This window comes from Myxine glutinosa, chromosome 1, assembly GCF_964187855.1.
Source record: "Myxine glutinosa chromosome 1, kmMyxGlut1.1, whole genome shotgun sequence".
In the NCBI taxonomy this organism is placed as follows: Eukaryota; Metazoa; Chordata; class Myxini; order Myxiniformes; family Myxinidae; genus Myxine; species Myxine glutinosa.
This window is the reverse complement of record NC_136261.1, coordinates 78,686,000-78,700,727: the sequence shown is the minus strand read 5'-3', so window position 1 is coordinate 78,700,727 and position 14,728 is coordinate 78,686,000. Positions and strand designations below refer to the sequence as shown.

At 42.5% G+C, this 14,728-nt stretch overlaps 1 protein-coding gene across 6 annotated transcripts in view; it reads right to left on the bottom strand.

Annotated features, from left to right (window-relative positions):
• The window catches only part of LOC137425430 (nuclear factor 1 A-type), a 424,396-nt gene that overhangs the window by 310,222 nt on the left and 99,446 nt on the right, over positions 1-14,728 (bottom strand). For all 6 annotated transcript variants that reach the window (XM_078773764.1, XM_078773763.1, XM_078773773.1 and 3 more), the window contains 2 exons: positions 5,295-5,366; positions 4,291-4,365 (listed from right to left, as the gene is read on the bottom strand). In XM_078773764.1, the coding sequence (XP_078629890.1) occupies positions 4,291-4,365; positions 5,295-5,366 (147 nt within the window). The remainder of the gene's footprint in view (positions 1-4,290; positions 4,366-5,294; positions 5,367-14,728) is intronic.

Here is a 14,728-nt window from a genome sequence, read left to right as displayed (position 1 = left end):
TGAATAGATAAAAGGTGTCATTCTGCTGTTTTGTGTCACTGTGTGTACCACAATGAGCATGGAGAAAAGAAAGAAAACCAGAGAATTGTCTGAGGAAGTAAGACAAGATTGAAGTCAAGCATGGACAATCTCAAGGCTGCAAGTCCATCTTCAGAGACATCAGGAGGTTTAAGGCCCATGGCACTGCAGCCAACCTCCCTGGACGCGGCTGCAAGATAAAATTTGATCGAAGATTACAGCGAAGGATTGTTCGAATGGTGGAGAAAGCACCTCGATCAACTGCCAAACATTCATGCCGACCTTCAGACACAAGGTACGACAGTTTCAACTCGCACCATCCGTCGCCATCTTAATGAAAGGGGGTTCTATGGTAGGAGACATAGGAGGAGCCCACTGCTGAGAGAGACATCAGAAAGCCTGAATGGAGTTTGCCAAAACACAACTGTACAAGCCAAACTCCTTTTGGCAGAATGTCATGTGGACAGATGAGACCAAATTAGAGCTTTTTGGTACAGCACATCATCTCTATGTTTACAGAAAACAAAATGAAGCCTTCAAAGAAAAGAACACCTTCCCCACAGTCAAACACAGAGGAGGTTCAGCAATGTTTTGGGGTTGCTGTGCTGCCTTTAGTACTGGGTGCATTGAATTTGTGCATGGCATCATGAAATCTGGAGATTACCAAGGCATTTTGGAGTGCAATGTTCAACCTCGTGTCAGAAAGCTGGCTCTCTGTTGAAGGGAAATGGGTCTTGCAGCAGGACAATGACCCCAAACACACTTCAATAAGCACTCAGGAGTGGTTGAAAACAAAACGCTGGACTGTTCTGAAGTGGCCAGCATTGAGTCCAGATCTACATCCCATTGAACACCTGTGGGGAGATCTGAAAATAGCAGTTGGGAGAAGGCACCCTTCAAATCTGGGAGAACTGGAGCAGTTTGCAAAAGAAGATTGGGACAAACTGCCAGTAGAGAGGTGGAGGAAGCTCATTCATGGCTAAAGGAAGAGTTTGACTGCATTTTTTTTGTCCAAAAGCTGTGCTACCAAATATTAAGTCTGGGGTGTCAATACTTTTGTCAATGCCATTTCTTTTTATTTCCTGATTTAAAAGGATACATTAAGTTCTGAATCAAAAAGAAAGGTTCTGTAATATTAACAGTGAAATAAAGAATTGTGGAGACCAAATACTTTTGTCAATTTCAACTTATTTTTTGAGAAAATTGTGAGTTATTTGAAAAAAGTGCAAGGGTGCCAATATTTTTGGCCACAACTGTATATATAAATACATATATATATATATAATATATACATACACATATTTATTTTGCTTTACTGTTGCAAACACTGTGTGATCAGCAGCTTAACACATAAATAGGCAGAGCAAGACTTGTTCCTCCACATTTTGCCATCTTTGCCCTTTACTGCAACACCTCTACATTCTACATGTGGCATGTCCACAAGCATATTTTCGACATTTTCTGAGTGATGAAGAAAACATGATGCCACAAAAATAATCGTTAAAAAAGTTCAAAACATGGCTCATGTGGGAACCACAAGGAATCAAAGCATTTGAGATAATGGGCCTTAAAACATGAACCTGACATCTTTGGAGCTCATGAATTGTAAATGTAAGGAGAGATTGTCTGCTGTTATAGGCAGGTGGCAGGCACAATCACTAATAGTAAAGCTAGTGCTGAAGTTTTTTTGGGCCTCAAACAGGGCTACCTATACATATCACGTATTCCACCTCATATCACCCACCATAAGAGCATTTTGTTCTTCTGATAATGTCATGAAAGAAAGAAAAAGCAAGCATAGAGTCACGTGAAAAAGTAAGTAAACCACATGTAACGTTTTGACTTTTTCAACATATTTCAACATACAGCTATTTGATCTTCATTTCAACAATATTGAAAGATAAAGGTGATATAATATAACAAATATCATGAAACTTTTACATTTTGTAGTCCATTGTATAATTTAAATAAACATAAATGCAAATTTCACATGTGGAAAAAGTAAGTACACCCCTACATTTATCACTACTTCAGATACCTAAAATTAGAATCAGGTGCACCAGCTCAGGTGCAAATGATTAGAACATCGTTGGAGAGGATCTTGGAGGAACCTGTCTTATTTAAACCTCAGACATTTAGTTTGCTTTGCTCTTTGTTGTTGAAGTGTGCGGCGTCACCATGCCTAGATCAAAAGAGCTCTCTGAGGCCTTCAGAAAGAAGGTTATAGATGCCTACGAGTCTGGGCAGGGATTTATAAAGATCTCCAAACAATTTGAAATCAATCATTTGACTGTCCGGAAGATCATCTCCAAGTGGAGAAGATTCCAAACAACTGCCAACTTGTTCAGGCCAGGCCGCTCCAGCAAGTTCAGCCTGAGAACAGACCGCAAGATGCTGAAAGAAATCTCTAAGAACCCCAGAATCTCATCATGGGACCTACAGGTAGCTCTTGCCACTGTTGATGTCAAAGTGCACGAGTCTACCATCAAAAAGAGGCTGCACAAATTTGATATAAATGGGAGGTGTGCCAGGAGGAAACCTTTGCTGTCCAGAAAGAACATCAGGGCAAGACTAAAGTTTGCCAATGAACTCATCGGCAAAGACCAGCACCTCTGGAACAATGTGCTCTGGACAGATGAGTCAAAGGTAGAGCTATTTGGCCACAGTACCAGAAGACATGTTTGGCGAAAACCAAGGACAGCATTTGACAACAATAACCTGATACCAACTGTAAAGCATCGTGGTGGAAATATTATGGTTTGGGGCAGCTTTGCTGCATCAGGGCCTGGGCAGCTCACCATCATAGAATCCACTATGAATTCTTCATTGTACCAGAGGGTGCTTGAGGATAATGTGAGGCCATCTGTCGGAAAGTTGAAGCTCAACCGAAGGTGGACCTTGCAACATGACAGTGACCCTAAACATACCAGTAAATCCACCAAGGAATGGCTGAAAAGAAATAAATGGAGGGTTCTGGAATGGTAAAGTCAAAGCCCGGATCTAAATCCCATCGAGATGTTGTGGGGGGATTTGAAACGAGCTGTGCATGCAAGAAAGGCCTCAAACATCACACAGCTGAAATAATTCTGCATGGAGGAGTGGGCAAAAATTTCCCCCAGTCGATGTCAGAGACTGGTAGATAGTTATAAGAAACGCCTACTTGAGTTTGTTTCTGCCAAAGGGGGCAATACCACCTATTAGAGCCAAGGGTGTACTTACTTTTTCCACATGCGAAATTTGCATTTATGTTTATTTAAATTATACAATGGACTACAAAATGTAAATGTTTCATGATATTTGTTGTATTATATCACGTTTATCTATCAACATTGTTGAAATGAAGATCAAATAGCTGTATGTTGAAATATGTTGAAAAAGTCAAAACTTTACATGGGGTGTACTTACTTTTTCACGTGACTGTAGATTGTATGAATGAGAATTGTTTTGGCCATTCGGTATGTTTGCTGCTTTCACCAGCTTTTAATGGCTTTGCAAGACCATGTTCTTTATTCTTTGGGCTATAAAGTCCATGTATTGAGCTTTCTCCTAATGTTTTCTGGTTGTATCTTAAAAAAGGTGTTTGCCAATTGAGAAACAACACTGTCCAGGATTGGTGTTAATATGAACTTGTGGTGATTCATGTGACCAGTGTACACTTGATTTTGGGTGGTGCTCCAGTGGTGATTCCCCATGGAGACCTCTATTTTCATTCTTCATGAGGCTTCCCATCAATCAGGGATTCTTCCCATCAATCATGATCAGGCTTACCATTATTCATGAGGCTTCCCATCAAACAGTTCTTTCAAAATCTGACTTTTTCCCCCTTTTCCATTGTGTTGGGAATGAAAACCCTTATCTGACTCTCAAGTCTTTTTCCTCTTGCTGGAATACTACATGCAGCGATGAACAAATATTGTTTGTTTAACTCCATCAACAGTGATTTTCCACTTGAATTTCAGTACGTTTCTGCCACAAAAATACTCTTTGCGTCCAGCAATCAATAACTAACACACACACACACACACACACACACACACACACACACACACACACACACACACACACACACACACACACCTTTGGAGAGTTTGGAAAGTTTCCCCCAAAAAAACCTTTAAAGCATTTGTTACAGTCTGTCAGAGACTAGCAAAGGCTAGTAACGTTTTCCATAGCTTTGCTTTTCATGGAAAATTTAGTTTTATGGTTCCACAAGATACTGGTGGTGACATGCAGTGTGTAAATGCAACCGATAAATCAAGCAATGGAGCATACTTCTCGACACGCGCACCAACTCGGACACGCTGAACACTCCAGATGTCACGAAGCTGTCTTGAAAGGCCAAGTGTCCTGTAAGAGAAGTGGAAAGGACACAATGACGGTGACTACAATGATTGAAGTCATAAGGATCATCTTTAATCAATGCTTTGTAATCGCTCCACCGAGTGAATATTTTTGATCACACGGTGGGACCACTACATCACATCACACGGTGAGACACACGTGAGACACACGGTGAGACACACGGTGGATCACACGGTGGGACACACCACTACATACGTAAGAGCTTATTCTGTCAATGGCATTTTATTCAACATTTTGTGCAAAATGTTTCACTGACTATCCCCAGTTTGGAGAACAGAGCAGATTTGTTGTGTGTGTTTACAGGAAGTCAAAATTATCTCAGGTGCCAAAAATCCTGCAACTCTGCACCGGTGAAACTCACTGTATTGATTCGTACAGAGATACAATTTCATGAACTAATTATGGACCCAGAGCATTGCTGCCAATGTTAGACACGCTCAATTCTGGCACCAATGGCGGCCTATTACGTGCCTTGCCACAGGCTCGGTGTGAAACTTTCTGTCACCTCTGTTGTAGAATCCCAAAGTTGGATTCGACGACAGTATGACACTCATGGACTCGAATTAAGTTTTCAGGTCATGCCTGCAGTCACCCGATCAGGCCGTTCGTGTTTGTAGGTGGTGATCCAAATTTGAGATTGGGATATTTGCGCTTCAAGAGCAAATGTGAATGGAGTGACCCCACAGCTGGCTGTCCAGGCAGACCGCAGAAATAGCACAAATTTACGAGCAATCAATTTTAAATGCAACCGTGTTCATTGGTCAAAGTTGTGCATTGAGTGTGTGCCAGTGATGGCATTAGGGTGATATGGGTGACTGAAATCAAATTTTATTTCTTGAAAAGAGAGTGGAGGCAGTGTCGGACATGGCTCTCCAATTTGCAGTGATTTTAATGTTTTTTTGTTTGTTTTTTACCATTTTCTGACTTGATTTCAGGTTCGTTGCTTGACATGCTTTCGTGGCCGGGGCTGCTGCCTTGCGCTGGTTCTGCAGCAGGGAAAGGGGGAAAATGGGAAGAAAGAATTGGCAGTTAGATCCACCAAGGGTTTGGAGGTACCACAAGTACTCAAAAGGTCGAGTTTTCCCACAGCAAAGTAAGAGAATGAATCATTGTCCATACAAGCAAATCAAATCCGTATGACCGTTTGCAATCGCGAGTTCGGGAATGACCGGAGAAATAGGTACATGCAGTCTCATGGCACAAAGGTGCAAAGGTAGAATGTAGAATATTCATGCTTTGAAGACGTGGTTGTATGTGCTGCCACAACTCTACTGGACAAATCATGAAACCAAAATCCAACATCAGAGAATAACCAGCTATGATTTTCCAAGTCCAGTGGATGTTCGCTGGAAGCAAACGTGGCTGGGCCTGTGTTACGACGAGTCTTTGGAAACAACACATGGAGAATCCAAAAAACAAGACTTGGACTACAACTACAAACCATACCACCCACATTTTGCTGCTGACTTCTTGAGCATTCTCCGTTGACCGTGGGGTTACGTAAAATATAGACGTACGATATTTATTGCAGCGGAGCACCATTCCTCTGTCTGAACAACTATTTCTCCAATAACTTTGGAGAACTGCTGCTTGATTTGTATGAATGTAAACCTGGTCAGAGTATTTTATGCTCTAAATAATTCATATTTGCTCGTTTGATGACAATGCCCACATGAGCCTAATTTATCTCGTCATCACATGGTTATAATTGGTTATTACCCTCTTTGTCTGTCTGTCTGTGAGCATGATATATCAAAACGTTGTGTACAAATTTGGATGAAACTTGGTGGACAGGTTGGGTGTGTGACAAGGAAGAATGGATTTGATTTTGGTGAAGATCCAGATCCAGCCAACAACCGTGGTGACACCGGAAAACAAGAGTAGGATTGATGCACTCATTAATATAATACTGTATATATAAATACACACACACACACACACACACACATAAATATACGTATATACATGCACATACGCATACATATATATACATACGCATACACACATATATACAGTGCATTCAGAAAGTATTCAGACCCCTTCACTTTTTTCACATTTTGTTATGTTGCAGCCTTATGCTAAAATCGTTTAAATTCATTTTTTCCCTCATCAATCTACACTCAATACCCCATAATGACAAAAACAAAACAGGTTTTTAGAAAGTTTTGCAAATTTATTAAAAATAAAAAACTGAAATATCACATTTACATAAGTATTCAGACCCTTTGCTATGACACTTGGAATTTAGCTCAGGTGCCTCCCATTTCTCTTGATCATCTTTAAGATGTTTCTACAACTTGATTGGAGTCCACATGTGGTAAATTCAATTGATTGGACATGATTTGGAAAGGCACAAACCTGTCCATATAAGGTCTCATAGCTGACAATGCATATCAGAGCAAAAACCAAATCATGAGGTCGAAGGAACTGCCTGCAGAGCTCAGAAAAGGCTTGTGTCGAGGCACAGATCTGGGGAAGAAATTTTCTGCTGCATTGAAGGTTCCCAAGAGCACAGTGGCCTCCATAATTCTTAAATGGAAGAAGTTTGGAACAACCAGGACTCTTCCTAGAGCTGGCCGCCCAGCCTAACTGAGCAATCGGGGGAGAAGGGCCTTGGTAAGAGAGGTGACCAAGAACCCGATGGTCACTCTGGCTGAGCTCCAGAGATCCTGTGTGGAGATGGGAGAAACTTCCAGTAGGATAACCATCACTGCAACACTCCACCGATCTGGGCTTTATGGCAGAGTGGCCAGCCGGAAGCCTCTCCTCAGTCAAAGACACATGAAAGCCCGCTTGGAGTTTGCAAAAAAGCACCTAAAGGATTCTCAGACTGTGAGAAACAAGATTCTGTGGTCTGATGAAACCAAGATTGAACTGTTTGGCTTCCGTCTGGCCACTCTGCCATTAAGCCCAGATCGGTGAAGTGTTGCAGTGATGGTTGGTAGCACAGCCTTTGGACAAAATAACTGCAGTCAAGCCCTTCCTATAGCCATGAATAAGCTTCCTACACCTCTCTACTGGAAGTTTGTCCCACTCTTCTTGAGAAAACTGGTCCAGTTCTCCCAGATTTTAAGGGTGCCTTCTCCCAACTGCTGTTTTAAGATCTCCCCACAGGTGTTCAATGGGATTTCGATCTGGACTCATTGCTGGCCACTTCAGAACTGTCCAGCGTTTCGTCTTGAACCATTCGTGGGTGCTTTTTGAAGTGTGTTTGGGGTCATTGTCCTGCTGTAAGACGCAGGACCGTCGACAGAGACCCACTCTGTTTGGGGTCATTGTCCTGCTGTAAGACGCAGGACCATCGACAGAGACCCAGCTTTCTGACACTGGGTTGAACATTGCGCTCCAAAATGCCTTGGTAATCTCCTGATTTAATTATGCCATGCACACATTCAATTTACCCAGTGCCAGAGGCAGCAAAGCAACCCCAAAACATCACTCAACCTCCTCCATGCTTGACTGTAGGGTCCTTTCTTTGAAGGCTTAATTTTGTTTTGTGTAAACATAGAGATGATGTGCTTTACCACCAAAAAGCTCTAATTTGGTCTCATCTGTCCACAGGACTTTCTCCCAGAAGGATTTTGGCTTGTAAAGGTGTGTTTTAGCAAACTCCAGTCGGGTTTTCTTATATCTCTCTCTCTCTCTCTCTCTCTCTCTCTTCTCTCTCTCTCTCTCTCTCTCTCTGTCTCTCTCTCTCTCTCTCTCTTCTCTCTCTTTCTCTCCTTCTCTCTCTCTCTCTCTTTCTCTCTCTTTCTCTCTCTTTCTCTCTCTTTCTCTCTCTCTCTCTCTCTCTCTCCAGTGGGATCATCCTGGGTCTCCTACCATAGAACCCCCTTTCATTGAGTTGGCGACGGATGGTGCGAGTTGAAACTGTCGTACCTTGTGTCTGAAGGTCAGCTTGAATCTGTTTGGCAGTTGATCGAGGTGCTTTCTCCACCATTCGAACAATCCTTCGCTGTAATCTTCGATCAAGTTTTCTCTTGCGGCCACGTCCAGGGAGGTTGGCTACAGTGCCATGGGTCTTAGACTTCCTGATAACATTGCGTACGATGGACACAGGAACATCAACGTCTCTGGAGATGGACTTGTAGCCTTGAGATTGTCCATGCTTGCCTACAATCTTGTGTCTTGTGTCTGACACACTGTAACACAAAAGAGCAGAATGCCTCCTTTTCTCTTTTCAAACTGGTTGAATGAGTGATTTTTATATTGCAGCGACCTGCAACTCACCACAGGAGAGTTCAATTCCAAAGTAAAGGAGAATCACCTGCTTGAAATCCAATTATTTCTTACAACTTCTAAAAGGTGCCAATAATATTGTCTGGGCCATTTTAGGATTTATGTGTGGAATAAGCTAAGACTTAGTACTTTTTTCAGCTTTTGTTGATTTGTTCCACTGCAAACCAAAGAAATACATATGTGGATACCAAAATATTTTTTAATTTCAACAATTTTCTGGAAGAAATGCTGTGTTTGAAAAAAGGGCAAGGGTGCCAATATTTCTGGCCATGACTATATTTGTGTATATACATATAGATATATATATATATATATATATATATATAAAAAAAAAAATATATATATATAGATATATATATAGATATATATATATATATATATACAGACTTGGCATTTAATATGGATTATATTTTTAGTGGGGGTGAACTTACTTTTCAAGATGACCTAGAATCAAACGTTCATTGGAATTATGTTGAAATTATTCTAGATTTTGTTAATGTGACCTTTAAAAGAAACAAAAACCACATTTGACATTTCAAAGCAAATAAATTGATCCTTGAAAGTGATGTAAACTGATATCGAACTCAATTCACGGACAGTACTGTGTTAAACTTCTGTACGTTTTCCAGAAGTATCTCTTTATTTTGCACATTAGCCAAAAAAAATTTCAACAAAAACAAAAGCTAAATTATGACTGGGATTACGGACAGTAAAATTACATGTTCAGTACTTCGTTTAACCACCATGAGCATTCAGGAGAGCGCGTAAACGTCGAGGCATGCTGTTCATGAGATTTGCCAAGGTTTGGACAGGAATCGCTTGCCATGCAGTGACAATAGCCTGCTGCAATTCCCGCACAGAGGCAGGCTGATGGTCCAAGTTGTCGATTTGATGCGTTAATTCTGCCCACAAGTTCTCTATCAGATTCATATCCGGGGACATGGCAGGCCACTCTATATGCTCTACACCATGGTCAGCAAGAAAGTGTTGGATCATGCGAGCACGATGAGGCCGTGCATTGTCATCTTGGAAGACAAAGTTTCCTCGAAAGGCTGCACGAGCAAATGGAAGCAATGTTTCTTCCTGAATGACCCTGTACTTGAACTGGTTCAGGTTTCCATTCAGAACAACCAGGTCAGTTTTGCCCCCTGCATGAAAAGCAGCCCAAACGGTCACCCCACCACCTCCAGCTTGGACTCTTGGCACTATACAATCTTCGTTATGGGCTTCATGCACTTGTCTGTGCACTCGGACGCAGCCATCTTGATGATAGACCAGAAATCTAGACTCGTCACTGAAGGCCACGTGATTCCAGTGTCCTGGCTGCCATTGACGGTGCTCTCTGGCCCACTGCAATCGGCGCTGGCTGTGTTGTCTGGTCAGGCGTGGCTTTCTCAGGGGACGCCTGGCACGATAGCCTGCTTGAACCAGACGTTGGTTGACTCGCCTTCTGGATATAGGCACATTTGTCAGTTGCTGTCACTCAGCCCTAAGCCGATTAGCTGACTTGGTACGGCCATTGCAGACTAACCGGTGCAGCTGGCGATCATCTCTCCTTGTGGTTCTGCGTGGACGTCCTGGCCCCGGTATTGGAGAAGGGACACACCTCTGAGCATTTCGTTTCAGGATCTTTGACAACTGACCTTGAGTGATGCCATACTGCCGAGCAATAGCACGCTGTTTCATGCCAGAATTTCGTAAAGCCACCACTCCATGACAAACAGCATTGTCAGGTTGACGGACCATCTTTTTTTTTTCTTTTTTTTTGTATACAAGATCGAGGCTCGTGAAAGAGCTAACATTAATCACACAAAAAGACAAACCGACACACAAAACACAAAAAACAAGGGGAGCGGCAGACAAGATGGGGAGAGAGGGGGAAGGACACAAACACAACATTTGAGAGCAGGGACATCGGGAGGACTTGGGGGGAGGTGGGAGAGGAATAAAACATATGAACACTGCAAGGACTCTGGGGTGAATTACCGGGGGTAGAAAAGATCAAGGTTTTCGATGGGGGAAGATAAGAGATGGTGGTGAACAGCTGTTTTAAAGACCTGGAGGGAGGAGTGGGATTGAAGGGAGTGGGGGAGTTTGTTCCAGAGGCGGGAGAAAAGGGGAATGAAAGAGTGAAGGTGAGCAGAGAGCCTAGACTTTGGCAGTTTAACCATAATAGGGTTGCAGGCAGATCTTGTGCGACATGAAGGAATATTGGGGGGACAGAGCACAGAGAGAGCTGGGGGAGCAAGGCCGGAGAGGAGTCGGTAGAAGACAGAAAGACCACCAACCTGCCTGCGGTGAGTGTGTGAAAGGCCCTCGGAGTTGACTACATCGCAGGAGATTCCAATGATTCTGAAAGCTTTGGCCTCAACAGCGTGAAGCCGAGCAAGGTGTGAGGCGGGAGCACCAGCCCAGAGGGGGGAACAGTATTCCATTGAGCTGCGGATGAAAGCCTTGTATATGGTGAGGAGCTCAGGTGTGCCAAGGAAGGACTTCGCACGATGGAGGATGCCCAGTCGGCGACTGGCTTTGGAGGCCAGCTTGGAAATGTGGTTTTCCCAAGAAAGATCATGGCAGATAGTGAGACCCAAAAGCTTGAGCGACAGAACTTCTTGGAGAGGATTGTTGAGAAAGTAGATGGGAGGGTTGTCCAGTCGGTCCTTTCGGAGAGACATTGTAAGAGTGTGAGATTTGTCAGGATTGAAAGACATGTTCCACTTGTTTGACCAGTCTGTGATTTTGTCCAGGTCTGCAGAGAGTGAGGAGGCTGCAGACTGCCGATCTGAGGGATGAGGAATGGAGCGGCAGATAGTGGAGTCATCAGCAAAGAGATAGAGAGGATTTTCCAGAGAGTCGGAGAGATCATTGATGAAGACCAGAAATAGCACAGGGCCCAGAACACTACCTTGGGGAACTCTAGCCAGAACAGGAAGGGAAGATGAGAGAAATCCATTCAGGGCCACACGTTGCCTACGACCAGAGAGGAAATCCGCAAGCCATGAGTGGAGATTTCCCTGAATACCATAGGAGGTGAGTTTGGTGAGCAGAGCTGGGTGCCAGACCGTATCGAAGGCACGTGATATGTCAAGTGAGACAGCTCTGATTTCCTGTTTGGCATTGAGGACCTCCATCCATTGTTGAGACAGCAGAAGCAACATGTCCAGAGTAGAATGACCTGGTCTGAATCCAAATTGATGATCAGAGATCAAGCCATTGGAGAAGAGGAAGGATTTGATATCTGAAGCAATGATGGATTCCATGACTTTGCTGATAATTGGGAGCAAGCTGATTGGTCTGTAGTTGCAAGGATCTGTTTTTGCACCTTTTTTGTGTAAAGCGGTAATGTTTGCTGATTTCCAAGATGCTGGCAGCCTCTCCAGAGGAAACGGCAATAACTTTTGTGGACGTGCATCAGTTGTTTTCCACTAATACAGAACGCAACAACCCTTATATACCCGATTGTGAAGCCAATCGTCAAATGTACCTGTCCTTACATTTTGTCACGCCACCTGTGATATAATCCTGTTATTGACTTCTTGCTGCGAAAGACAATCAGTGACATGGTTCTTTCAACAAAGACATCACCGAAGGGTAAAATAAACTCACCAGATTGATATACTGAGGTCAGAAAGTAAACCCGTCAAGAAAGAAAAAAAAAATTCCATATTAAATGCCAAGTCTGTGTGTATATATATATATATATATATATAATATATATATATATATATGTATATATATATATATATATATATATATATATACGTATATATATATATATATATATATATATATATATATATATATATATATATATATATACATATATATACATATACAGTATGTTTATGAGTGCATCAATCCGACTCTTGTTTTCCGATGTCACAACGGTTGTGGGCTGACACCTCAAGTCTTGTTGTCAATATTGGTTTCCCAGCTCTTGAGACGCTTTTTCCAACATCCATTGGTGCTCCTCTAACAACATCAATCATGGGAGAGTCGTTGTACACATTTTTTTTTTGCCTGTAAATATCTGTAACCTCTTTCACAGTAAGAAATTCAATAACTGTTCTCTGATTCGTATGCACATCTAGTTGGGCAGCCATTTTGAAGCATGGTGTGATGTTATCACATGACTGACCACAGTGCCGCTCAACAACTTTTTCATTGTGATCTTGCGTTGCTTTCCGATGACACTTTGGTTGCAGACTGGAAAAGAAGAGGCATTACTTTCATACCGACCCTTGTATTATTTGCTTCATGAGTACCGACCCTCAATGTAAAGTACAACTCAGGTTGTGTTCCTCATCACAAACCTGGGGGATCCCATAAATTAATTCAAGCCGTGGTTCTTCGGCCAGCATATTTAAAATGTCTGCCGCATCATCTAGCAAGTTACACGAGTATGAAGCAAGTTGATGAATTGCGCACCAACCCACGGTTCCAACCAACATCAGATAGCAAAGCATTCTGCAGGAATAGGGTACCAGAACGGCTTAAGGTGTGGGTGGTTCAGCAATAGTTTATCTCGCACAAGGTAGATGTGATTTCCAAACTGTTCCTGTTGATAGTGAGAATGCCGCACGTGGGTCGACCTGGGAACCCAGTGAACCCATTGCAGTGAAAACAGCCTCAATATTACTTATTCGTTCTTCAAATGTCAAATGTATTCCAGATGATAGTCAATTAAAAAATAGGCCAATGAATACCTGGTTGTATATCATTAATACAATTAATGTTTTTCGTTTGCGGCGTCAATCACCTGAACATTGGGTTTTGTCACCAATACGAGTAAATAAATGGCACTTTCTGGGAAAATTAAAACTACGGTGATATAAAAAGTCACGGCTGAGTGATAACTTAAAGACCAAGGTTGCTTCAAAGCCCTTTACAACTCTTAATTTATGGCTGGCTGGCTTCATGAAAGCTGTTTGCAACTGTGAGCTAAACTGTGATCATCAAGTTTCCATTCAGCACATGGCTGTCAGGCTTGAGAAGTGTACAAGTTTCTATCTTTGCCGCAGATGTGAGAGGTAATATGCCAGGAATTAGGAACTATTTAGGAAACTTATAGGTTTTTTGGATTGTTTTTTTTTACTCTGAAGTGCTACTTGATTGATGTTTTAATGATGCCAAAGAAGGTGTGAGAACGTCTTTTGATCTTGGCAGCCTTGTAAAGGATATGCAGAATGTAAGACAGGACAAGGTTGTACCATGGTAATATATTTACCATGCAGTGTTCAATGCATAAATGTGCAAACAATCTCCTTTGGCCTTGCAGGACACATGCCTTTTTGACTTTTTGTGCGGTCTCTCTCGCTTTCCATCACACGAGCCAAGAGGACATGTGTGCGACAGATTTTGAAAGCCACACAAGGCCATAGGCTTACATGTAGCATAGCAATACTGGCCTGCCTTGTTCAACTGGCCACAAGGCTGCTCTGACCTGCTGTAGCCCTCAAACCAGTCTAGCCTACTCTCGGCTGTAAAGATGCTCTGGTTCCTACTTTAGGCCATATAAAGCCACTCCGGCCTGTTGAAGACCACAATTCCCCTTTGCCTTATTCTGGAACACAAGGTATTTCTGGGCAGATCGAGACCACAAAGCCACTCTAGCCAGTTCGATATGACAAAGCTACTCTGGTCTGCTCTAGATTATAACTAGCATTTTCATAATGTCATAAGGACGAGACATGAATACTTGCCACTTTCATCGAGTTAGATTCCAAGCATAGGTATACAATTAATAAAAAGCAAGAAGAATATTTTAAATCTCATGATTGCTCCATGCATACAGCATGTTCCCCACTTTTTCCACCATCCCTGTTGGCCAATTCTTCAGATTATTATAATTAAAGAGGAAGAAAAAGAAGGTCGTTTCCATTATCTTTCATCCAAATGATGAAGTCCACCTGGTGCCGGAGCCAAGAAATCTGGCAAGCATCCGTGGAAGCCATGGAACATTTCTTGCAAGAAATACAGCCCCAGCAGGCAGGTATGGAACCCAGCTGCCAATGCCACCAAAGGCTTCCACAGTGCCACATGAAGATTGCGGCACTGTAGCTTGCCAGGTTGGCATGCAATGCCAGGCAGGGCTGTGTATTGCATCGAA